The sequence below is a fragment of the Saccostrea echinata genome, unplaced genomic scaffold (assembly GCF_033153115.1).
Source record: "Saccostrea echinata isolate AGI-Se365-2 ecotype Australia unplaced genomic scaffold, CSIRO_AGI_Sech_v1 ptg000032l, whole genome shotgun sequence".
Lineage (NCBI taxonomy): Eukaryota > Metazoa > Mollusca > Bivalvia > Ostreida > Ostreidae > Saccostrea > Saccostrea echinata.
Window position 1 is genome coordinate 664,235 of NW_026889781.1, and position 26,526 is coordinate 690,760.

The 26,526-nt window shown below is 34.0% G+C and overlaps 2 protein-coding genes across 2 annotated transcripts; one reads left to right on the top strand and one right to left on the bottom strand.

Annotated features, from left to right (window-relative positions):
- The first annotated feature begins 596 nt into the window (after positions 1-596).
- Positions 597-8,647, top strand: LOC133197842 (uncharacterized). The gene is made up of 2 exons (XM_061334031.1): positions 597-2,404; positions 2,683-8,647. Exons 1-2 carry the CDS (start codon positions 597-599, stop codon positions 8,645-8,647), a joined length of 7,773 nt encoding a protein of 2,590 aa, XP_061190015.1.
- A 3,766-nt stretch (positions 8,648-12,413) lies between these two features.
- LOC133197843 (uncharacterized) lies at positions 12,414-25,124 on the bottom strand. Its single transcript, XM_061334032.1, has 7 exons — positions 25,063-25,124; positions 14,820-15,053; positions 13,972-14,112; positions 13,477-13,680; positions 13,262-13,317; positions 12,813-12,950; positions 12,414-12,606 (listed from the first exon to the last, which is right to left on the bottom strand). The coding sequence occupies exons 1-7, from the start codon at positions 25,096-25,098 to the stop codon at positions 12,414-12,416; spliced, it is 1,002 nt and encodes a 333-aa protein (XP_061190016.1). The 5' UTR covers positions 25,099-25,124.
- Positions 25,125-26,526: the final 1,402 nt, after the last annotated feature.

A 26,526-nucleotide genomic window follows, 5' to 3' on the forward strand; every position in this document is an offset into this window, starting at 1 on the left:
TGGGAGTAAGGCAGATCTGCAAGGGATGAACATTTTTTCTAAGGAATATATAAAAAAAAAAAAAATGAAAATCTTCTTAAGAATGGCAGAGTCCTTATTGATGAAATTCAAATGAGTGCAATGTCCGATTTAATAAAATCAAGTTCGTTCAAATCTTGACATTTGGGTGTAGGTTGAGACCACAAGATATGATGAAATGTTTGTTTTTGAATATATAAGTTTTACATTTAGCAAATTTCTCCTCATGAATAGCAGAGCTATGGTTTTTCATATTTTTATGAAAACATTGTTGGGTGGTGAAGAATCACGTTTTTTCAAATCATGTCCCCAAGGGTACGGCGGGGGCCAGCCACTAGGCATGAACAAAGTTTTACTTATGAATATATGAGATTATTTAAAAGTCTTCTTCCCAAGAACAGCAAAGCCATCCTTGAAAAGGGTAGATTTGGAACACTTATTGATTTGAACTTTTCAATACTAAACTCATTTCACCTATTTCCAGAGCTTCAGTGCTCGGGTGAATGATGTGGTCCTTGGACCTCTTGTATTTTTTAGAGAGTGTTTTTTCTCAGTGTTTAGTACTTTCATCATTTTAGATGCCTAAAAGAAAGAGAAGAAATGAGCGCAATGAGAGGAACAAGGATAAGCAGCGCAAAAAACGAAATGTCAAGAATGCACAAAATGAAGGAGGACATGAAGAGAGAGGACTTGGATACATGGCTGAGATGGACTCCTCTGATGGGTTGTCACCTTCATTGGGAGAACCTTTGGCCGAGATTCAGGCCTCTCATCATGAGAAAATGAATCGAACAAATGCTCTGAGGTTGGCATCTCCTCAGGGAAGTCTGAGTACCAAATACGTGTGTACGACACCGATCTCTGATTCTGTTGCAGTGAGTACTCCTAACAGAGTATCTGTCACTGATACAGTCTGTACACCTTTGAGTGTACCCTGGCACCAAGATGGCAATATGCCATGCCTTGCAGATCAGACGCAACCAGTACTATCTATGAAAGATAGTCTGGATATTACAAAAGATGCAAAAAGGTCTAACTTGGTTGTTGATAACAAATTGTCTAACTTGGTCACAGAGAAAAACCAGTCTGCCTTGGTCACAGAAATAGAACAGTCTAACTTGGTAACAGATCAAAAGCAGTCTAACTGGGAAAGAGAAAATAATCATTGGGGGTTAAATTGCTTAAGTCAAAGTCCGGGCCAATTTCACAGCTCAACTTCAGGGTTTTGTTTAAGTTTTGAAGGAAATTTTCCGTCTTTTGCAAAATCAGCACAGGATAATTCAGAATTTACCTGTACCTTGTGTAAAAGTCTAACATGTGTGTGTTATAAACTTGAAAACAGAAATACAAACTTCAAAATTCAGGAGGAAAGTGATGGAAAAGAATTAAAACTTCCATTACCAAATGAAAAGGAAAGCCAAACGTTGTGGCCTAGCATTCAAGGGAGCTTTAATCAGGGAAATGGCTTATTTGGGACAAATGCAGGTTTACAGTGTGTTCCTAACTGTTTATCAGCTCTAACATATCACAAATTGAGATCTGCCTATCTCTGGAAAACAATAGACATGGACAAAATTCTTATGAGTGGAAATGAATTGTATGACAAATTGCAAGAATACACAAGTATTGGTCATCATTATCTTTTAATTTCTGATCTTCCAGATGCACTTGAAATACACAATGAGATGTTTTCATTTACATATCATGAGTCAATAAACACCATGATTCCAGCAAACTTTGATCAAGAAATGCCCGATTTGAGCCTATTCAATGCTAAAAGTTTAATGGAGGCATTATGTGCTGGATTAAAAGAAACAGATGGATGTTTTATATGCTTCCATGAAAGTACCATGATGGTAGGAAAATTAAATCAGGGTTTCTTCCTTTTTGATTCACATTCCAGGTCACTTAGTGGGAAAGTAATTGCTGATGGGAAAAGTACATGCAAATTTGTTAAGCATATAAATGATGTTTACATGCATATTATGGAATTAGCACATTCCATGACTATTCCATGTGCAATCCAATGTGAGATAACCGGAGTATCTTGTAAGTCAATTGATTGTTTAGAAGATGTTAACCATGGAATGAATGAGTCGCTTTCAAATACACAGTGTTATGAAGATGTAAGAATTTCTTATGAAGAAGAACCCAGTGCTACAAAATTTGAACATATGCCAGTCAAAATAAGACAGACATTGTGTGAAAAATTTCACATTCCATTTTCTGTGGATAATATTCCACAAGGTGTGAGTACATCTGATGCAGGAGGTCCACTTCGAACTTGGAAAGTTTTGGGAGATGGGAATTGTTTTTTCAGAGCAGTGTCATATTATTTGTCAGGTTCAGAAGATGCTCATGATAGTATACGCAATGAAATGTGTCAGTATGTGTTGAAAAATCACACATTGTTTGAAAAACTTTTAAGATCTAATCAGAGTTTACAAAGTTACATTGAATCAAGAAGGACTCTGGGTTCCTGGGCAACAGAATTTGAAATAATTGCTATATCACACATGTTGAGAGTTCCGATTTTCACATTTGAAGATAATACATGGAGAAAGTTAAGTGGCAACTTGATCGACAAAAAATGGACTTCTGTTGATGGTGCTGTATATCTTGATCATGAAATCATTACAATGTAGTTGTATCGGTATTTAACAGAAATCCTGTAAACTACCACTGTGTCTCTGGCAGAGGCATTGAGTTGACCAAAGAATCAAACCCTGTTTCAAACAACGTGGAATTATCCAGTCAAACATTAGAAGCTGTTGAGAGAGAAAGGAACAGAAAAAGAGTCTGGTATAGAAAACAATATGGAACAAGTGAAAAATTTAAACAACATGTCTTGTTCTCCAAAAGAATATACTATGACCAAAGTCATGTTAAGAAGAAATTAAGGAAGAAATACGAAGATGATGAGATTTACAGAAAAAAAGTTGTAGAAGCAAGCAAGGCAAAATACAAGAAAGATGACATGTATAGGAAAAATTTGATACAGGTGGGCAAGGAGAAGTACAAGGGAAATAGGGAATACAGGAAGAAATTACTTGAGACAGGAAAATCAAAGTATTTAAAGAATGCAGATTACAGATGCCATCTTAAAGAAAGCAGTAAAAGGAAATACAGTACTAATGCAAAACACAAAGCAGTTGTTCAACAAAAAAGCATTGAAAAATATAAGATTAATAGCTCTCACAGGGAAAAGTTGAAAAAGCAGAGTAAAAGCAGGTATGAAAGCAAAAGAAAAGAGATCCAAACTAAGAAGAGAGAATACAACAAAAAGAGATATAAAGCTAACCCTGAGGTTAAGCAGAAGATACAGAAGAGCAGTCAAGATCAGAAGAAGTCAAAAAAGATGAAGTTTTTGGAGATAGACTATGTAATGGAAAGTTTCAAAATGAAAATCATTCAAGGTCCCAGTTGTGTATGTGCTTGTTGTCACAGACTCTTGTTTGAAAACCAAGTAAAACGCATCCAATCAGATCATTTCATGAACAAGTGTGAGTCCGTTAGGCTTATTGCTGAAAAATGTATATCAGAAGATTATATACATAAATGCACAGAGCAATGTTCAGAAAACTGTAACTCCTCAACCCTTTGGTTGTGCAAGACTTGTCACAGAAAAATATCAAATGGACAAATACCTGCAGAAAGTGTCTTTAATGATATGGGACTAGTAGAAATTCCAGTCGTTTTAAAAGAACTTAATACATTAGAAAAGCATTTGGTTTCAATGCACATTCCATTTATGAAGATAGCAGCTTTACCAAAAGGAGGGCAACATGCAATTCATGGTCCTGTTGTTTGTGTGCCATCAGATATCACACAAGTTCAACATTTACCCAGAATGGAACAAGATGATATGGTAGTGAAAGTGAAACTGAAACGTAAGCTTCAGTACAAGGGATATTATGAATATCAATTTGTTAACCCATTACACATCCAGCATGCTTTAGATTACTTAAAGGAACATAATGAATGGTATGCAGATGCAACAATATTACCTGGAAGATATGAGGACAAAAAAGTAGAAAACCAGCATGAGTCTGATCTTAAAATTGGTGAACATGAAAATGAACAAGAAGATGATGATGCTGGTGATGATGACAACAATAATAATGCAATGACTGGCATTCAATATGACACATGCCTTCAACCTTCAGACATAGGACAAGAAGTGTTGGATCATTATTTTGATGACATATACAACATTGCACCAGCTGAGGGTAAAAATCCTATAAGAATGCTTCAAGAGAAAGGAAATGAAGCAAAAGCTTTCCCTCACTTATTTCCAAATGGAAAAAACACTTGGACAGAGGAACGGAGTATCAACATAACTTTGTCAAAGTATTTCAACAATCGACTCATGCATGTTGACAGAAGGTTTTCACAAGACACTGATTACATTTTTTTTAGTCAGTATTTATCAGAACTGAAGCAAGTTATAGATAAAACGCAAATTTCTTTAAGAAAATCATTTGAAAGAACAAAGCATGGATCAAGAATCACTACCGATATGCTGAAAGATCCTGACACTTTAAGGAAGCTGTTTAAAAATGATGACGCTTTGCGTTTTCTACAACCAATAAGGGGAACACCTTCATTTTGGCAGAATGTGCAGAAAGATTTGTTTGCTATGTTGAGACAGTTGGGAATTCCAACTTGGTTTTGTTCATTTTCCTCAGCTGAATTTCGCTGGAGTGAAATTATAAATATATTGCTTAATCAAGAAGGTGATACAAGAGTAGCTGATGAATTGGATTGGACAGAAAAAAGCAAACTTTTGAAAGCAAATCCAGTAACAGTCGCAAGAATGTTTGAGCACAGGTTTCACATATTTCTGCATGAAGTTATTCTGAGCCCAGCACAACCAATAGGAAAAATTAAAGATTATTTTTACAGAGTCGAATTTCAGCAAAGAGGCTCACCACATGTCCACTGTCTTTTTTGGGTTGAAGATGCTCCAAAATTGCTTGAAGATGGGAAACAAGCTGTTTGTGATTTTATTGACAAATATGTGACATGTTCCATCCCAGTCAAAGACGAAGAACCAACTTTACATGACACAGTTCTTCAAGTCCAACAGCATAGCAAGAAACACTCCAAGTCTTGCAGAAAAGGAGGAAAGGAGTGTCGTTTTAACTTTCCTAGACCTCCCACTTGCAAAACTTTTATTACCACCCCATTTCTAGACAAAAATGATGATGATGATGATGATGATGATACTGAAATGCAAAAGATTCATGCTAAAAACATACTAAAATGTGTTTGGGAAAAAATTCAGGATGAGCATTTTGATTGTGGGAAAACAACAGCTGAACTCTTTAGTGAACTGAATATACCTCAAGACATTTATGAGAAAGCTTACAACCTTGTTGGGTCAAAGCAGTCAGTTATTTTGAGGAGAAACCCAAATGAATTGTGGACAAACCAGTACAACCCATACTTATTGAAATGCTGGGATGCTAATATGGACATTCAGTTTGTGTTAGATCCATTCAGTTGCATAGTTTATGTTGTTTCATACATATCAAAAGCGGAAAGAGAGATGGGTATGCTTTTGAAGCAGACAAAGATTGAAGCTGCAGAGGGAAATATGAATGCCAAGCAAACGATGAAGAAAATAGGCTCTGCTTATCTACATCACCGTGAGGTGAGTGTGCAAGAAGCAGTATACCGAATATGCAATTTAAGGATGCGTGAATGTTCTAGGAAAGTACTTTTCATTCCTGTGGGCGAGAATCCAACTAGGCTAAGTAAGCCCCTGTCACTCTTAACCAAGGACAAAACACATAAACATGAACAGGAGACTGATTTAGAAATTGATGATGAAGAGGATTTATGGATGACTAGTATTGTTGACCGTTACAAAGCTAGACCATTGAATGGTGATTTCCCATGCATGTGCCTTGCAACTTTCTGCTCTGAATTTAGAGTTCTAGCTAAGTCACAGATTCCAAAAGAAGCACATGAAGGAGTTTATGAATTGCTAGAAAATAAAGGTTTCGTTCAAAGGCGGTCAAGATCAGAACCTGCAGTTATTCGATACCCAAGATTTAGTGCAGAAAAAACACCTGAAAAGCATTTCCAATCAATACTTCAGTTGTATCTTCCACATCGCCAAATTTGTCACCTTAAACCTCCAGGGTTTGACACATACCAAGCCTTTTATGAAAATGGACATGTCAGCTTGGAAGGCAGAGAAAATCTTGCATCTGTGAAGCAAATCGTAGATGCAAACTTAGCAAAATTTGCACCAAATGAAAAAGCTCTAGATGAAGCACAGGAAATGTATGAAATACTAGGTGATGTTGAAGACGCATGGGCAACTTTATGTCCTGAAACTGAGCTTGAAAGGGACACATGTAAAACTAAAGAGAGGAAGGAAGTTGATGTTAATGACAACACTCAAGCCATACCAGACTTGTCACCCTCAGATGTTCCCTTTGATGTTCCATATACTGTGACAAAGTGTAACTCAAAAGAAGAATTGATGCCTTTGTTAAGAACCCTTAATGAAAACCAACGCAATGTGATGTATCATGTGCGAGACTGGTGTCTTAAAACACTTGACAACACCAAACCTGAACCTTTTCATATATTTGTTACTGGAGGAGCTGGAACAGGAAAAAGTCATCTTATCAAAAGTGTTCAACACGTAGCAAATGAAATCTTGAAAAAATCTTGTACTGAACCTGACAAAACATGTATTCTGCTCACCGCTTTCACAGGAACTGCAGCATTTAACATAGGTGGCTGCACAATACACCATGCATTTTGTCTGAATAAGTACATGCCTTTTCCTTATGAACCTTTGAAAGAGCAGAGCCTTAGTCCAATACGAGCTGAATTAGAAGAATTGAAAATTCTTATCATAGATGAAATCTCAATGGTGTACAAAAAGCTTTTGTATTATATACATGAAAGACTAGTTCAAGTAAAGAGATGCAAGAAACCTTTTGGTGGTGTTTCTATACTTGCTGTAGGTGATTTCTATCAACTACCCCCTGTAAAACAGCGACAGGGTGAGAGACTCTATATGGAAAATGGCTCATATCCAGAGGATTTTTGGAATGAGTATTTCAAACTTGTAGAATTGAAGGAGGTCATGCGCCAGAAAGAAGATTTATCATTTGCTGAGAAATTAAATTCAATACGCACAAGAACGTTAAATGAAGATTTACATCCTGATGTCCTTGAAATGTTGAAGCGTTGTGTTAGAGATGGAAATGAAGAGGCTCTTCATGTTTTTTCAACCAATGAAGAAGTGAATGATTTCAACTTGAATATGATCAGGAAAACTTGTGAAAACATCCAGGAAATACCAGCAAAAGATTTTGAAAGGGACAAGACAAGTGGAAAACTACATTTGCGAGACACTCCATTTGTTCGCTGCAAGAATGACAGTATGACAAGTTCATTAATGCTATCTGTTAATGCTAGGGTTATGTTAATTCGCAATATTTGTGTTGCAGATGGACTTGTGAATGGCGTTACTGGAACAGTGGTCAAAATTGTGAAGGATAACATCAGTGCAGAAGTGAAGGCAATAGATATTTCTTTCGATAATAAAAATGTGGGAAAGAAATCAGGACAAAATGTAGGAAATGTTACTATTGTGACAGTTAATCGATATGAAGAGGATATGAGAACATCATCAAACAAAAATTTTGTTAGGCACCAGTTTCCGTTACGTCTGGCCTGGGCATGTACAGCACACAAAGTACAAGGCATGACAACTTCAGAAATAGTTGTAGACCTCAATCGCACTTTTTCTGCAGGACAGGCTTATGTGGCTTTAAGCAGGGTGACAACTGAGAGGGGTTTAAGTATTTCTGTTGCAAATGAACAGATTTTCCATAATAAAGTCTATGCTGACAAAAAGATTTCAGATGCCATGTCTAAAATGCAACATCTTTTCACAGTAAGCAATCAAGATGTACCATATAGATCAATTGTTTTGCACAACATTCAAAGCTTACAACATCATTTTGTTGAATTACTACATGATGTTACATTTAGAAAAGCAGATTTAATATGTTTGACAGAAACATGGTTATCAGATTCTCAAAATCTTGAAAATTTTGCCTTGGAAGACTTTCAGTTACATCATGTCTCCCGATATCAGGCATACTCAGGACAAGATGAGACTTTCATCAAATTGAAAGAAGCAAAAGGAGGTGGAGTTGCAGCATATATAAAAGACAACAGCACCATAGCAAGAGAACAGTTTCCATTAGAAAATATAGAGGGAATGATGCTTAAAGATACAGTTGCTGAAATCACAATAGTTGTCATTTACAGACCCAATGTTTACCCTACCAAGTTCTTCCTACAGAATTTAACAATGCTTCTCAAGGTACTGAAGCAAACTTCAAGAAACAGTATCATTATGGGTGATTTTAATGAGAATTTATTGACTTCACCAACACCAATTCAGAAGCACATGGAGCAATTTGGATACCATCAGTTAGTGACTTTCCCAACAACTGACAATAGAACACTCATAGACCATGTCTACACTACAATACCTCCAACAAACATCCAAGTTAGCCTTTGCCCAACATATTACAGTTACCATGAAGCAATATCTATCAACATCCCTTCAAAAATAAGTTATCATTAGTAATGTACACAAATTGTAGCAGAAATACAGTACAAGTGCAAAAGGTATCACTTTAATATCAAGTGAGGAGCATTAGGATAGGGTCCCGTTATTATTAGGTTTACAGACTAAAATTACTTAGGAGGAAAATTTCAAAGAAATTTCCTTACATAAATTATTAAGATTTGTTCATTTATCTCACTCATATTTGATGCTCTAGCTAAATATGGGCTCCTTGTCATTGACCACACAAAGGTTACAAGTAAGAAAGCAATACCTTACATTGTTCATTTCATTACCTGTGTCTTATGGACAATGATATAATTCTTGAGTTCTCAAAATATGTTTGTTTTTAAAAGATTTAAAATTCTCTTCAAAAAACAGTATCTACTTACAAATAAGCATTTTGAGATTGTGTACTATTTGTTTTAAATATATACTTAGGGACATAAATATAAATTCCAATCATAAATGACAAGAGGTATTGGTAAGGGAGTTTGAATTTCCTTAATGAAGTGTTAAATAATTTCTCCAGTGCTACATTTGAAAAACAGTACACACATGTATATATTTCTGTAAATTCTTGTTGAATTTATTTACATGCATGTATATAAATCTGTAAATACTTGTTTAATTAGTTCATTTATTTAGGCTTTGGAATATCACATACACCTTTTAATGGAATAATCCCATTCCCATAATTAGTTGATTTCACTTTCTCCTTATTGTATGTCTCTCGGCCGCCATGTCTAGGGACAAACCCATAGAATCTTCACAGTAATTTTTACAGTATTCTGGGTTTGTAACTTTGTCAACTGATTAATTCTTTGAATCCTGCGTTTTAATTCCCCAGACTGGGACTAGAAGTTACCCACATGTCGAGTGATTAAAGATGAAACATGTTGGATTTATCGGAGCACGCCCAAATGATTTGTAGCATAAAATGAGATGCCATTCCTTTCCCTTTTGGCTGACCTTGCAAAGGGACAACTTTAAGAGAGCGATCCATGTTTTGAACATTGTTGATTAGACTTAAAAATATGAGCGACGAAAATATGAGAATTCTTCTGGCATTAGTTACAACGGGCAGTTTTAAAGCTTATGAGAGGAAATTAAATAACGTTTGAATACAGATTCATAAAAATCTCACCACAATGTAATGCTGTTATGATCTTAAACCGGAAGTACAAGATTGAAAACTTGAGATCTCGATCCCGTGTAAAATTAAAAATCGGAGAGGAAACATTCCATTTCTTACATTCCTACTTCTGTTAAAATTCAAAAACTTCAGGGACCAGTTTGAAAGCATAAAATATTTATACTCTGCCCTTTTTCTACATAAAATATTTAAACACTATCAACAATTTCAATTTGTAAATATATATTTAATTATATTAATACATCACATCTGCATTGTAAATGCAGAAATCTGTATTGTAAATACAGTTTTTAAGGGTGCTTTATGTGTAAATGATTTGTTGTGCCTCTACAAAAGCATCCATTTTACAGCTTTGTGTGTAGAAAATAATTTATTTCTTTATTTCGTCTAAGAGACTTATATGATATGCATATCTTTTAAATATTAATTACCATTTTCAAATAATAAATGGCACAGGGTCTCGGATATTTTGTTATTTTCTCTATGACAAACTTCTCTTCTTGTATCAAAATAATAGCTACATTTTTTTGGAACAAGAAAAAGTTGAGTGCCCAAAGTTGGAAAATTTACTCGACAAATTCAAAACACTGAATTTAACAATTAAGATGAATGAAAATTGAAATTTTTGGTCCCGATCATGACATACCATAAATGTCTTATGTTAGCATATACGATTTTCTGCTGTTCAACATTTAGTATTGACTGAAACTTGCGTGAAGTGCAAGTTAAACAAATACCGGTATGTAAATATTAATATGCACTATATTCTAATTCATTACCACGCATATCATAATAAAATAAGTATATTCCTTTAGCTTTAATTATGACTTAACGCCTTTAGCTAAGGTCAGAGAAGTGTCTGCTCTTATCAGTTTCATTACACCTCAGGTCGCAAAACCATAAATTGAGAACAGACTTCAGTCAAAATTTCAAATCTATATAACTTTTGAAATAATATAGATAACAAAACAAAACTTCTACCATGGGCTTAAATTGGAAAAAATTAAACAAACCTACAAAATTTAAATATTGTAGATCACAAACTATTCACAACCTTAATTTTGATGCAAGTCTATTCTAAATTTATGGTTTTGGGGCCAGACTGCTTCCTTATCATGGGTACCAGCACACTATAGTCGACCTTTATACTTGAGTTTCACAGGTAGAGAACTGATTACACTGCTTACATGTTATGGTTTTTTTCATAACAAGGATCTTTCATAGCACAAGAGAATAATGCGCAACAAATTCATGTACCTTTCACAAATGTATTCACCTTTAAAAGGGACAAGTATATATCAATTTAAAATTTGGTGTCAAATATTTTCAAAGCTTTACTTGGATACATATTAAGCAATAAACTCCAGCTTGTATTATCATATCTTTAAAATTCAGGACAGTCATTCTCATTGGACATGAATAAAATTCAACTAAGACCCCATAAGGAATTAACCAATTTTATACTACTCTCATTGAGCTGTACTCACTATATCTATTTATAAGAATTAAGCTGAATCACCCATTATTGATACAAGTAATTATTTTTTCCATTGATAACAAGGACCTGGGATCATGAAACATCTTAATCTTAAGTCAAAATCTATATTTGATAATAAAAAGTTGTAGCAGTCAAGCACACCAAAATTAAAATACTTTTTCAATATTTATTGACAGAAATGTTGTTATCTGCAATTTTGGAATAGATTTCACAATTTTTTAATATTTTATAAGTGATTGAAAATTTTGACTTAAGTCTAAGTTTGTTTCATGATCTAGGAGCCAGGTGTCCTATACTATTATATGCATCAAATACATGCACTGTTACCATTGACATCTAATGAAACATAAGAAACAGTATGCAAAATTGTAAATCATTTAATAAAAAAATCTTCCATCCTTCAAAATGTACAATACATGTACAGGTTCTCTCCTTCTTTTCATGAATCATTGCTCTCTTTAATATGAAACATTTGTAAATGAAGTTGGTTTTCGTAGATCACATGAAAAATAGCATTTGTCATATGATATTGAACCATACATATTTCAAATATTAAGGAAAGGAAAACATGAGCATATCTAAAACAAAAAGAAAGAGAATATACAACTCATAAAAAAACAAGAAAACTTTTTAACACATTCAGTGAAATCTTAAACTAGAATCTAAGAGACAGAAATAAACTATACAATCATTGCTTCCCTTTCCAACTATATACAAGATATAATCTTGTATATGGTTTGCACTAGAAATAAATAAATAGGGTACATATGAAATGAACTTGGATATTTGAAATTGGATATCACAACCACTTTGAAATAAATAAAACCATTTGGCACAAATATTACAATGTACTGGAATGCACATACATCACAACTATTATAACACAGTTTAAAGGGACTTGAAATTCTTTCTCATGATAGTTGAAAGGAACTCTTGAGAAAATTGAGAAAATCTTTAAGTGATTACCATTCTAATACAAGGTACAAAAAAAAGACACAATGAGCAGTTCTTGCCATAATGTAAAATTAGAAAACTATATACAATACACCTACCACAGACTCTATTTAACACAGGATGAAGATCATTTTCTGCCCTTTTCATGTAATGTAAGTTTTTCACAGCACAGTAGTTCAGTTCAAAATAGCTTCTAACTCCTCTAGAAGGCTTCTTCCACTGCAAAGGTCTGGCTCTGTATTCACCCCACTGCAAGTTGATGGCTTAGCGTCCACCCCACTAGTATGAACAGAAGGCTCTGCGTCACCACTATGAACGGTAGGCTCTGCTTCCGTAGCATTGCATCCAGTAGACTCTGCTTCCATCTCACTGCAACATTTCACAAAAATCAATTTCAACTCTCTATTTCTACCATTACATATATGAATCTTTCCATTTGCTTAAATCATCAACAAATTCTACTGCATTCTTAATATCAATATTAACATTTTATTCCACCATTTCTTTCTTTTCTCTTTCACCGAATATTGAACATTAACTCCACAGTATATGATCATTATAAAAATTTTGCTTACATTGACATTATCACTGATCTCCTCTTCCTCCCCTTCACCTTCAAGTTTTCAACAAAATTCCCTCCAGGAAAGATCTCTCTCAATTGTTCTGAGGAGCAAGCCAGAAACTCGTCATCCAGGAGGATGGAGGAATTGGATCTGTTAATTAAAAACAATACAGTTTGAAAACTAACACTTGAATTGAAATTACAAAATGCTCTATTAATTTGATTTAAAAAAAGTTCATATCACTCTCTACAGTTTGATACAGAAATAACAGAATGTTTATATTTATATCAAAACTATTTCTGCGCTCTTTGATATAGCATAGATTTAATTCATGTGTTATCATCTTGGCTTATGTTTTCAAAGCTCTGACAGTAAAGTAATAGATGGGGTCACCTGTCCCCCTCTAAAAATGAAACAATTCTTCCATATCTATAAAGGAACAAATGGGTATAATAACTCACTCTTCAAACGAAACTCCATTAACTGTGCCTGAGAACTCTTCCTCACTGTCCGCAATCTACAATGTTAAATTTGAACTTAATTGTTTTCAATTGAAGATCGAAATAGTTGCATTAATTATAATTTGCATTTCTTTTTATCACAATCCTGTAACATTTAATGCTTGCTATTATTATAAAAACAACACAACTCTTCGTTTCATTCAATATGTGAATACCTTTACTGTTGTGCTTCCCGACGAATTCAAAGACCTCTTCTCCTGATATACGTCTACGTGTACACACGTCACAACCACAGTAGAGCCCTCAAACACTTGCGTGTCAACCAAGTCTCCCCACAACTTGACCTCAATTGTGGCATTCCCATCAGACAACGTCATTATCTTCCTCTTGGTGCCATTGGTATGGATGGTATCAGTCACCTAAACATATAATGCAAAAAAAAAAAAATTGAAATAGAGAACTCATAATGACTGTGATTATATTTCACATATTTCTGCCTTGTGGAGACATAGAGATGTTTCACACACCAAATGATTCAATGAAATTCTGATATACCTCATTCTCTACATTAAGCTTTTCTTAAAGAGTATTTTATTTATTTGATAATGCTTCCCAATTCATATGCATGCTTTTCCATGGTTTTACTACACATCAATTACTTTAAAGAGAGTCTTCCCTATGTTTTTGATCTCCAAATGATATATACTCACCTTAGTGACTTCTCCTTTCACTGACACCCTCAGCTTGATGTTGAAGGATGAAATCCTTCCCAGCTCCTCAATAACTGGCGGTTCACAAAACTCCTTCACAACATCTTCCTTCAGCTCGGCTGGTCTCTTAGTGTGCATAAGCTGTATATAAATAATGGAGAAAGAAATTCAAACTAATAATTTTCCAAAATTCTAAAAATAGAAAAATTTTACTTCCATAATGGAGACAGGTATTCCACATTATAATTTATAGTGTATTGTGTTAGAACTTTGTACTCAATGCAAAGCATGAGAAATTCCCAAAGATCAAGACACAGTTTGAAAGAAAAACTAAAGGAAATTTATCAGTCTGAGCTCAATCAAAAATGTTTTCCCTCTCTGGATCCCTGTCACAGTCAATGAAGAAAAAAAGAGCTAGGAATTAAGCCCCTTTTTCCTAATGAAAAGTAATGCAGTTTACTATCTTAATTGTGATATCATCAAGTTGCACCAAACGTAATATCACTGACACATACATAACAGCAATATTCATGAAATCAAGGTATGATTCTCCTTGTTTTCAAGGTATGAAGACATACACCTACTAATAATATGTCCACCACGAAATGTAATTTTTGACACATTTTACTATTGATCTATTCTTCAACCAGTACATCAACTCCCAGATGGAATTCTCAAACCATGAAAATTTGACCTCTTGGTGCTTTTACAGTATATTCAATTATAAACTTTCAAACCTTACAAACTCAAGTTATCAGGTACCACACGCAGATGAACTGTCAATCAAATCAAATGCTATCGATCATTTTTTCAGCACTATCAGTAATACATGTTCAGATTATACTCACCACAGTTTGCTGTCCCAGTTTAATCGATCCGTCTTGTAGGGACATGTACTTGAGCGCAATATAAGTCTTCCCACACTGGAGCAAGGGAAGGTGCTTCTCATGAGAGATCAGGGCTGTTATACTTCTGAAATCATTTGCAGAGGTTGTAGCATACGTAGTGCCATAAACACCACCATTGCTGTACTTTCGTTGCAATACATCCTCAACCACATAGATAGTGATTGGCAATGGACCCTAAAAGTAAATGAAAAAAAAAAATCTGTACATTTTTCCTTGTTAATTAACTTGTGCTTGGCATGTACGTGGTATTCAATAAACTCGATCTATAGCAAAATAGCAAGATACTGAACAGGCCTGGCTGAGATCAGAGGGATCGAATTATAATACCTCAATATAACACCTTTCACAGAATTGTAACATACATTAATATGGTTTTTGTAAATATACATGCATCAATATCATTAATGTAAATAATTGTATGTAATAAAAACCTTAACTATCTTAAAAAAAAAAACCATACGTACCCATTATACCCAACTGATAATTCTATTACAATTCACAAAACCTTTCCCAATTACCTCAACATTGATACTGGACTTTCCCTGTGAGGAAATTTTTCATAATCAACCATCCCAATTCTATAAATCTCAACACAAAGAGTCCACATCACTTTTCTGAACTAATGGCTATATAGATAAAAGCAAAAAATTTTTCAAATCATTTCTGCGTAAAACCTTCATCACTCGTTGAGGCCCACTCTCCTGTAACCCACAAAGTCATGACTTTAACAAACTTGAATCTACAATACCCGAGGTCACTTCCATGTAAAAATGCACAATCAGAAGAATTTACAACATATTATTTCCATGCAATATTTCTTACAACTGAAAAATCAGAAGATATAAAGACAATTTTTATATGTAATATCTCTCAGAACTTTGATTAGCAATCAAGGCTTGACCCTAGCCCCAGGGGTCATGATTTGCTCAAAATTGAATTTAAACTATAACAAGAAGCTTCCATAAGCATGATAAGAGTGTTCAATTTTCAAGCCCAGTGCTCCCAAAGATGAAAAATGTCAAGGATTATTCCTATTTTAAACTTTCCTCCTTCATTTAGGCACTAAGCAGTCCCTATCCCTGTTCAACATGACTTTAACAAATCTGAATTTACAAAGATACTTCTATAAAAATATGAACAATCACAGCTTTACTCAATCTCCTATGCAGAGTAAATGTCGTTCGTTCCTCTCTCAGACACCTCTGCAATGGGCTCACATCAAGATTTTTGACATAATGTATAAAACATGATATTTGCAGGATTGTTTCAAATTAAATTAATAGTTCTTGATTTATTTAGTGAATATCTATCTCAAAACGTAGACATAAGCATAGAAATTGAATTGTAATGAATTAAAACAAACGCATCATTTCTCGTGTTTATCACTGTGATATACGCAAGCCAACAACAGAGGTGAATGTATGAGCCAATGGTAGAGAGTGAGCTTTACTGTTATCAGTAAGAAATTACAGTAAAACGCCTTAGTTATAACAGAAGCCACTGGTACCTATGAAATTACTTCGTTATATCTGTAATTCTTTATATCTGTAATAGTACGTTATATCCGTGTAAGAAATTTGTTAAATTTATATACCTGGGAATTAATGATAACTTTGCTATAACTGTGAATTCACAATATCTGTGTTTGAACTAAATCAGAGTTTGATGAAAATGAAACTTATTCATGCCTTCTTAAAACTTAATTATTGAGGAACTTCAATAACACATTATGGACCCATGCTCAACCCTAACACATAATCTGACCCTGGCAGCCTAACATTAGCCCCAACTCTAAAGTAAACCAGAAGTCTCTGATGAGACTGTAGCTCTACTGGTCGGTACGTATAACAAAAGAAAAGTACCACTTGGATTTGAAACTTTGCAACATGCAACAATAAATAGAATTATGTATCTTAATGTAGTCTACTTCTGTGCCAAGTTAAATTGAAATCAAACGAAAACTGTAGGAGGAGTAGCGTTTTGAAAGTATTTCACGGAAATTTCTATTTTTAGTAACCATGACAACACCATTCACCGAAATAAAAAAAAAAACAGAAATGCATATTATGTATCGTAGTGTATTCTAACTGTGTGCCAAATTAGATTGAAATCAGACCAAAATTGTAGGAGGAGTAACGTTTTATGGGAATTTCACAAAAAATTCTACTTTAAGTAACCATCAGACTAAAACTGTAGCAGGAGTAGCGTTTTAACGTAATTTCACAGAAATTTCTATTTTTAGTAACAATGGCAACACTGTTCATCAAAATCAAAAACCAATGCAACAAATTATGTATGATAGTGCAGTCTACATGTGTGCCAGTTATATTGAAATCAGATCAAAATTGTAGGGTGAGTAGCGTTTTAAAGGAATTTCACAGAAATTTCTATTTTTAGTAACAATGGCAACACCGTCCATCAAAATCAAAAACCGATGCACTAAATTATGTATCTTAGTGTAGTCTACATGTGTGCCAAGTTATATTGAAATCAGACCAAAACTGTAGGAGGAGTAGCGTTTTAAAGGAATTTCACAGAAATTTCTATTTTTAGTAACAATGGCAACACCGTCCATCGAAATCAAAAACCGATGCAACAAATTATGTATCTTAGTGTAGTCTACTAGTGTGCCAAGTTATATTGAAATTAGACCAAAACTGTAGGAGGAGTAGCTTTTAAAGGAACTTCACACAGAAATTTCTATTTTTAGTAACCATGGCAACACCGTCCATCAAAATCAAAAACCGATGCACTAAATTATGTATCTTAGTGTAGTCTACATGTGTGCCAAGTTATATTGAAATCGGACCAAAACTGTAGGAGGAGTAGCGTTTTAAAGGAACTTCACAGAAATTTCTATTTTTAGTAACCATGGCAACACCGTCCAACAAAATCAAAAACCGATGCGCTAGATTATGTATCTTAGTGTAGTCTACTTGTGTGCCAAGTTATATTGAAATCGGACCAAAACTGTAGGAGGAGTAGCGTTTTTAAGGAATTTCACAGAAATTTCTATTTTTAGTCACCATGGCAACACCGTCCATCGAAATCAAAAACCGATGCACTAAATTATGTATCTTAGTGTAGTCTACTTGTGTGCCAAGTTATATTGAGATCGGACCAAAACTGTAGGAGGAGTAGCGTTTTGAAAAATTGTTTACAGACAGATGGACAGACAGACGGACGACGGACACCTTACTATCGCATAAGCTCTTCTGGTCTCTGACCAGTAGAGCTAAAAAAAACTAGAGGTTCTGTGAGCATTGACCTCACACAATGATAACTCAGTATCATTAAATTTCATTCAGTGGTAAAGGAGGAGTCGCAGACAAGAAATAGGTACCCCTGATATTATTGAACCAGAAGTCTCTGATGAGACTGTAGCTCTACTGGTCTGTACATATACATGTAACAAAGAAAAAGTAGCACTTGGATTCGAAACTTTGCAACATGCAGCAATAAATAGAATTATATATCTTCATATAGTCTACTTGTGTGCCAAGTTAAATTGAAATCAAATAAAAACTGAAGGAGGAGTAGCGTTTTAAAAGAAATTCACAGAAATTTCTATTTTTAGTAACCAAGGCAACATCGTTCATCAAAATAAAAAAACTGATGCTCTGAATTATGTATCATAGTGTAGTCTACTTGTGTGCCAAGTTATATTGAAACCAGACCAAAACTGTAGGAGGAATTTCATTTTGAAGGAATTTCACAGAAATTTCTATTTTTAGTAACCATGGCAACATCGTTCATAGAAGTCAAAAACCGATGCACTAAATTATGTATCTTAGTGTAGTCTACTCGTGTGCCAAGTTATATTGAAACCAGACCAAAACTGTAGGAAGAGTAGCATTTTAAAGGAATTTCACAGAAATTTCTATTTTTAGTAACCATGGCAACACCGCTCATCCAAATCAAAAACCGATGCACTAAATTATGAATCTTAATAGAGTCTACTTGTATGCCAAATCACATTGAAATCAGACCAAAACTGTAGTAGGAGTAGGGTTTAAAAGGAATTTCACAGAAATTTCTATTTTTAGTAACCATGGCAACACCGCTCATCCAAATCAAAAACCGATGCACTAGATTATGTATCTTAGTGTAGTCTACTTGTGTGCTAAGTTATATTGAAATCAGACCAAAACTGTATGAGGAGTAGGGTTTTAAAGGAATTTCACAGAAATTTCTATTTTTAGTAACCATGGCAACACCGCTCATCCAAATCAAAAACCGATGCGCTAGATTATGTATCTTAGTGTAGTCTACTTGTTTGCCAAGTTATATTGAAATCAGACCAAAACTGTATGAGGAGTAGGGTTTTAAAGGAATTTCAAAGAAATTTCTATTTTTAGTAACCATGGCAACACCGCTCATCCAAATCAAAAACCGATGCACTAAATTATGTATCTTAGTGTAGACTACTCGTGTGCCAAGTTATATTGAAACCAGACCAAAACTGTAGGAAGAGTAGCATTTTAAAGGAATTTCACAGAAATTTCTATTTTTAGTAACCATGGCAACACCGCTCATCCAAATCAAAAACCGATGCACTAAATTATGAATCTTAATAGAGTCTACTTGTATGCCAAATCACATTGAAATCAGACCAAAACTGTAGTAGGAGTAGCGTTTAAAAGGAATTTCACAGAAATTTCTATTTTTAGTAACCATGGCAACACCGCTCATCCAAATCAAAAACCGATGCACTAGATTATGTATCATAGTGTAGTCTACTTGTGTGCTTAGTTATATTGAAATCAGACCAAAACTGTATGAGGAGTAGGGTTTTAAAGGAATTTCACAGAAATTTCTATTTTTAGTAACCATGGCAACACCGCTCATCCAAATCAAAAACCGATGCGCTAGATTATGTATCTTAGTGTAGTCTACTTGTTTGCCAAGTTATATTGAAATCAGACCAAAACTGTATGAGGAGTAGGGTTTTAAAGGAATTTCAAAGAAATTTCTATTTTTAGTAACCATGGCAACACTGCTCATCCAAATCAAAAACGGATGCACTAAATTATGTATCTTAGTGTAGTCTACTTGTGTGCTAAGTTATATTGAAATCAGACCAAAACTGTATGAGGAGTAGCGTTTTAAAGGAATTTCACAGAAATTTCTATTTTTAGTAACCATGGCAACACCGCTCATCCAAATCAAAAACCGATGCACTAGATTATGTATCTTAGTGTAGTCTACTTGTGTGCCAAGTTATACTGAAATCAGACCAAAACTGTATGAGGAGTAGGGTTTTAAAGGAATTTCACAGAAATTTCTATTTTTAGTAACCATGGCAACACCGCTCATCCAAATCAAAAACCAATGCACTAGATTATGTATCTTAGTGTAGTCTACCTGTGTGCCAAGTTATATTGAAATCAGACCAAAACTGTAGGAGGAGTAGCATTTTGAAAAATTGTTTACAGACAGACGGACAGACAGACAGACAGACAGACAGACAGACGGACGGACGCCGGACACCTTACTATCGCATAAGCTCTTCTGGTCTCTGACCAGTAGAGCTAAAAATCAAACCCTTACCTATCTCCAGTTACCTTTTGTCATTTGCACAAATTTGCACTATAATGGTAGACTCATAGTAAACAATGCTTGACCTAGAAATGCCTAAGCTTCATTTCCTGCAGAATATCCAGATGTTTAAGGGCTGGTACACACGGTAAGGCTTATGCCTCATAAGTCATGTAACTTAAGTTCTAGCCTTACCGCGTGTACACTCTTAATACACGTGTTTTGGAGTCTTAAAAGTCTAACTTTGGATTAGAACACTACTCTATTTCTTAATACAAGACTTATAGCTGACATTTATTTCTTAACCGATGAAAACCATTTACCCAAAGATCAATCTATTTTTATAAAACCATACATGTTGATTTTTGAAGAAAGTATATTCGAAAATGTCATAATGAAAATATCCGCAAATACTTCAGCTAACCTCCTCTTCTTTGTTAAGAAGTGTGGATGGAATGGTCGGTAAAAACTATTTCAAAGTCCTAGCTAATATTAATATAATAAAAACACGTACACGGAATTTATGTAAATGTTATGATATTGTAAGTCTTAATAGCCTTAGCATGTGGACAGGAGAAACTATGTCCTGCAAAACATACAATTTTAAACTTATAAGGCAAGCCTTATAATTACCGTGTTTACTGGCCCTAACCCTACCACACCACAACTGAAAGGACTTTTCCAGCAATTAATTTTTCTTCTCAACACTGGTATTTATTTAAATTTTTGCCCCTATATCTGGACAAGTAACGTTTTACTTGGGGCTAGTAATTTAAAAGCTTCCAATAGCCCAATTGCGAGAGTACTTCTTTTTTTTTTTAATTGAACACCCCTGTGTACAATATATTGTTAAAAACATTGTTTCTAAATAGTTCTATACACAGCCAGTTGAGGTAGAGGAGATATTTGAAGCTTATTCAGTAATTTGTTTGATGAAACAATAAAGAGAACATCATCAACATATGATAAATACACACAAGGTTAAGTAAATATTGACGATATATTTTCAATAAAAATTAAAGAAAAATCAAAAAGCGATGCAATTGTGATTTTGAAACATGACCTTAACAATTAGCGAAGAATTAAACAGAAAATTTGTAGAAATGAAGCTACATCTAAATTGGAATGTTACGACAACAAAAGATAGTATGTTTTCACGTCTTATGAGTACATCAAAAACGTATTCTCTCCCAAAAAAATAATAGGAAAAAGAGAAGAAAGTAAAAAATTTTGCCACCTACATTAATTATATTCGATTCCTCATAATTCTATTCGATTCCTCATAATTTAATTGAAACCCGAAATGAAAAATAATATTTGTAATATTATTTTGGCTTGCTCACCTCAATTTTTATTTTTGAAAATCCAAAGAACTATATAATATTTTGCAAATTGGTGTGGCCATATCTTACAATTTTGATTTTCACAACTTTAAAACAAAAATATCTAAAACTGCATGATGAGTTTTCTCATGTACAGTGTGCAAGTCAGGCTTAAAACTAAATTCTCTGATAAACTCACAGTAATTTTCTCCATTTATAAACATGGAAGTCAAAACATACATCAAGAAAAAACAATATATATATATATATATATATATATATATCTCATACATATATCACCAACTACCATGCTGTCTAACAAATAATTCAGTTCCTAATCGCAATCATCAGAGTCTGGCTAATTTTCATTAGTCAGTCAGCCAAGAGGAAATAAACAATATCTATATTTGGGCCTTAATATGAAAGCCTGTCTTCTCTTCCAAAAGACAATATATAAGCATGGTTTGAAAATCAAGAGCAAAATTGAGATCACGAGGTTAAAAAATAAGTGTTTTCAGACAGATCTCGTAACAATAATATATGTTTTAATATGAAAGCCCTATCTCACAGTAAAGTGGTAAACTTAATATACAGGTAACTCTTGATGGCTCGAACTTCGATCTCTCGAAGTTCTTGATCGCTCGAAGTGAGTCTCCGGTCCCGAATTTTTCTCCTATACAACTAAGCAAATTTACTCTTGATATCTCGAACTCTTGATCTCTCGAAACCCTTGATCCCTCGAAGTCAAAATGCAGTCCCGTTATGCATATTCTATCAGAATTTACCCTCGATACCTCGAAGTGGCTATGTGTACACCAGGTTACATAATTAACACCTTTACCTGGACATTTAAATGGCCCCAGGCAGAAGACGCGGGTCTCGAGGAACGGGATGTTTATTCAGGTGACACTATGCTGCAAGGTGATAATTGATTTATAATTAATCATATTTTGCCTATATGCTATTAAAATAATTATCATCGACTGTCTTACGATAATTTAGAGGCGCAGTGTCCGTGAAAAGTAGTAATTGATTTAAAGACGAAACACTAATTTAATTTTTATTTTGAGTCAGTGTCAAAGTTAAACGAAATATGAAAAAGCAGAAACAGCCTCATTGTCGATATGACGACTATTATTGGACAAATACTTACAGAACTGCATTCAATGATCATGTTTGGAATAGTCAATGCTATGTACGACGCTGTAAAATGTCGTTTTCATACAACGAATGCGTAGTATGATGTCCGTATTACAAAGAATAAATAAATAAATATACTTGAAATGACGATATACATTTTTTTTGCTTTACTTAGTTTAATGAAATATTCATCTAAATCACTTAAAAATATCGCTGTTTTATAAAAACCACGTGTAAAAGTTAGCACTGCATTAAAATCAATACATCCGGTAAGACTAATTTTAAAACCTGTTAACAAACCCGGAAAATTCCGGACTCTTGAAAACTCGAACTCTTGATCTCTCGAAGTTTTCCTTCGGTCCCCCGGACTTCGAGGTATCGAGAGTTACCTGTATTAATTTACAAAATGTAGCATCACTGTCAAATCAACACTTCTCTCTTACAGTAAACTTCAAATTGAAAATAAATTTGTCACCCTTTTAATATTTACCACAACAAAGTACAGCAATTATTATTTTCTTCTCCTATAATTATCCTTCCCAACATTGTATTAAAGTTCTATTTATAAAGTTTTCATCAGAAATGAATATATTTAGAAACCAAAGCAACATTTATTGTTCGTAGTAAAGTAAAAGTAAAGATCATAGCTTTAACCACACGTATGTGCTAATATAAGCCAGAATATTGAAATGAAACTTATAATACCAACTGCAGCATTTATGCCATCTTAAATGTATTTTGAATAACAACAGCAACATACTGAAAATGTATTACATTTGGCTGTGTATTCTTTTTAGCACTTTTGGTGGAGAGAAACTTCCGCTAATTCAAGTACAACGCTAAATGTCTTGCACTTATACACATAAATAAGCAGATTAAGAAATGCACTAAATCACAGGGTTCTCCACAAGGGGGTTTTACCATGGCGGCCCGCCATTATTAAATTTATGTGCGCCATGGTTAAACGAGCTGCGCCATGGTCAAATTTGGCGGCCGCCATGATTAAATTTTTATTGCATTTCTGTATTGGCACATACTTTTTAATGACTTGAGTAGTTAATTGTGTTTGTACTACGAGTGCCATATACAATGAGATAAAGTGGGCTGTGCTAAACAAACACGGTCGTTGACCGGCAACTATGCTGTGAAGCGTAACAATGGAGAGTCAATCAGCTGATGATCAATATATCTTGAGACTAAATTTTCCTGTACACTTGTAATTTTGGGGAATTCCATCGTGTTCACTGTAAGCTTATGACAGATTTACAACAGATGACATAACGATCAGTAACAACATGATAATTGACAAGCATATGAATCAAGTTTCTGTTTCCAGAAAAATTAAGCCTTTCAAAATTTCTTTCTATTTAATCAACCCATGCTCTGTTTTTATGCATAAACTTTTAATATTATCTTTCTGATAAAATGTAAATCGCTTATCACAGTCATATTTTAGAGTTACCTCCCATTTTAACGAAACGTCGTGTGGAGCTATTTTGAACACTTGGGCACGTGGAGAAGTAAACAATGGAAGAAACTCGGCGAAAAAATCAACATGTAGAAAAAGATGTCGCTGTTTGTTTGTCTGTTTGTTTGTATGTCTGTTAACTTATTTTCAAAATATTATCCATCCATCAGTTTTGCTCATATCTAAATAAAACGTTTCATACAACAGGCAACATCAAATTCTGTATATCAGGTTCTGAATAATGTTGCCATGGTTACTGTATCATTTTTTGAAATTCCTTCAAAACGTTCATACAGTTTTGGTCCAATTTTTGTACATTAGTAAAGTAACATAAATAGTCCTTTTTAATCTTATTTTTTTTTTTAGCTTAACAAAAAATGTGTTGGTTATTTCAACTTTTTGTGTTGCAGTGGTTAAGTTTTGTGAAATTAATCATTGATTATGAAGGTTAGAAGGTCTAACAGGCATTCTTGTTTTCGGTCTTATTTCGCCTTCGGACAGCTTCCTCCATGGTTAAATTTTCAAATGTGGAGAACCCTGAATCTAATCTACGCTATTAATTTGTGTTCAAAAAATCAATTTCCACCAAAAATTGTGTACACTTAATATAATACATTTACAATATATCGTTCATCAAACACAAAAATTGATACAGAAAATTATTTATCTGTACACTAAAAACATTAACTTATATATTGTAGACTAAGTAACTTACCGTATCACTTTTGAACTTCTTAGCAGGAGACGCCATGGTTAAGCAATATCTTAATGATAACCTAAAATCAAAATATTTTAATTAATAAACCATATGATGTAAAGTATTTATAACTATTTCCAACATACAGTGAAACATATTAATAACAAAGTTTATGACGGCTTCATTTTCATTGTTTAGAAATCCCATCAATTCATGCCAGGGTTCTCCACAAGGGGTTTTACCATGGCGGCCCGCCATGGTTAAATTTATGTGCGTGATGATTAAACGTGCTGCACCATGGTTAAAATCAGCGGCCGCCATGATTATAAATTTAAACTGCGTTTCAGTCCTGACCCTAATTTTTAATGACTTGAGTAGATAATTGTGTTTATACTAAGACTGCCATGCACAAGGCATGCCTCGAGAGAAAGCCACTCCGTCTGGTTGTGCTAAAACACTGTCAATAATCGGCTACTAGCTATGCTGTGAAGCGTGACTATGGAGAGTCAATCAGCTGATGATTAATTTATTGAGATTCAATTATCCTGTACACATGTTAATAATTTGTTAATAATTTTGGGGAACTTCAACATGTTCACCACATGATAAGATAACGGGTTTATAAAATATGACAATTACGAGTAAAAGAATGATAATCTTCATGCTTCTGATTTAAGTTTCTGTACAAAAAAAAATACTCTCTCAAAATTTCATATTCCAGAATCCTCCCCACTGTATTAAATCAATATCCCATGTTCTGTATTAAAAGTTTAAGCTTCTTATCATTCTGATAAAATGTACGTAAGTGTCTAAGTTTTAGAGTTACTTCCCGTTTTTATGCAACGTCGCGTGGTGCTATTTTTAGCACTAAGGACATATGGAGAAGTAAAAAAAGTAGTGTACTAGACCATGTAGATGAATAATGCAATATTTAGAAGAATAGAACGTTTACAAAAAAGGGACATAAACCCAAATGTTCCACTGTGCTTTAAATTAAAAAAGAATACTTATTATACCCATTCCTCAGTTTTAGTCATATTTAAACAAAATGTTTCATACAAAAGGCTACAAAAATTCTTATAATTATTTGTTTCTGAAAAATATTGCCATGGTTAATGTATCAAAAGTTTTTCATGAAATTCCTTCAAAAAGTTACTACAGTTTTGGGCAAATTTTGGTACATTTCTGAAGTAAGATAACATAATAATCCCTTTTATTTCAATACAATTTTTATTTTTTTAGCTTAAATATTCTCTTTGGTTATTTCAACGTTTTGTGTTACAGAAGTTAATAAGTTAAAGAAAAATGTAAACCATATCATTGATTAATAAAGATTAGGATGTCTGTCACACATTCGTGTTTTCAGTCACATTTCGTCTTCGCGCAGCTTCCCCCCATGGTTAAATTTTCAAAAATGGAGAACCCTGATTCATGCGCACCACAAATAGTACATTGTTATACCTTTCACATGTTTAAAAAATT

What these genes read in the sequence shown, in the direction of transcription:
- LOC133197843 (XM_061334032.1), bottom strand. Translation starts at nt 25,098, where the DNA reads ATGGCGTCTCCTGCTAAGAAGTTCAAAAGTGATACG. An exon ending in TGAAAGGAGAAGTCACTAAG is followed by an intron (nt 13,681 to 13,971) that starts GTGAGTATATAT and finishes TTATATGTTTAG; the next exon opens with GTGACTGATACCATCCATAC. An exon ending in CGGGAAGCACAACAGTAAAG is followed by an intron (nt 13,318 to 13,476) that starts GTATTCACATAT and finishes TTAACATTGTAG; the next exon opens with ATTGCGGACAGTGAGGAAGA.
- LOC133197842 (XM_061334031.1), top strand. Translation starts at nt 597, where the DNA reads ATGCCTAAAAGAAAGAGAAGAAATGAGCGCAATGAGAGGAACAAGGAT. An exon ending in ATACGCAATGAAATGTGTCA is followed by an intron (nt 2,405 to 2,682) that starts GTATGTGTTGAA and finishes GGTATTTAACAG; the next exon opens with AAATCCTGTAAACTACCACT.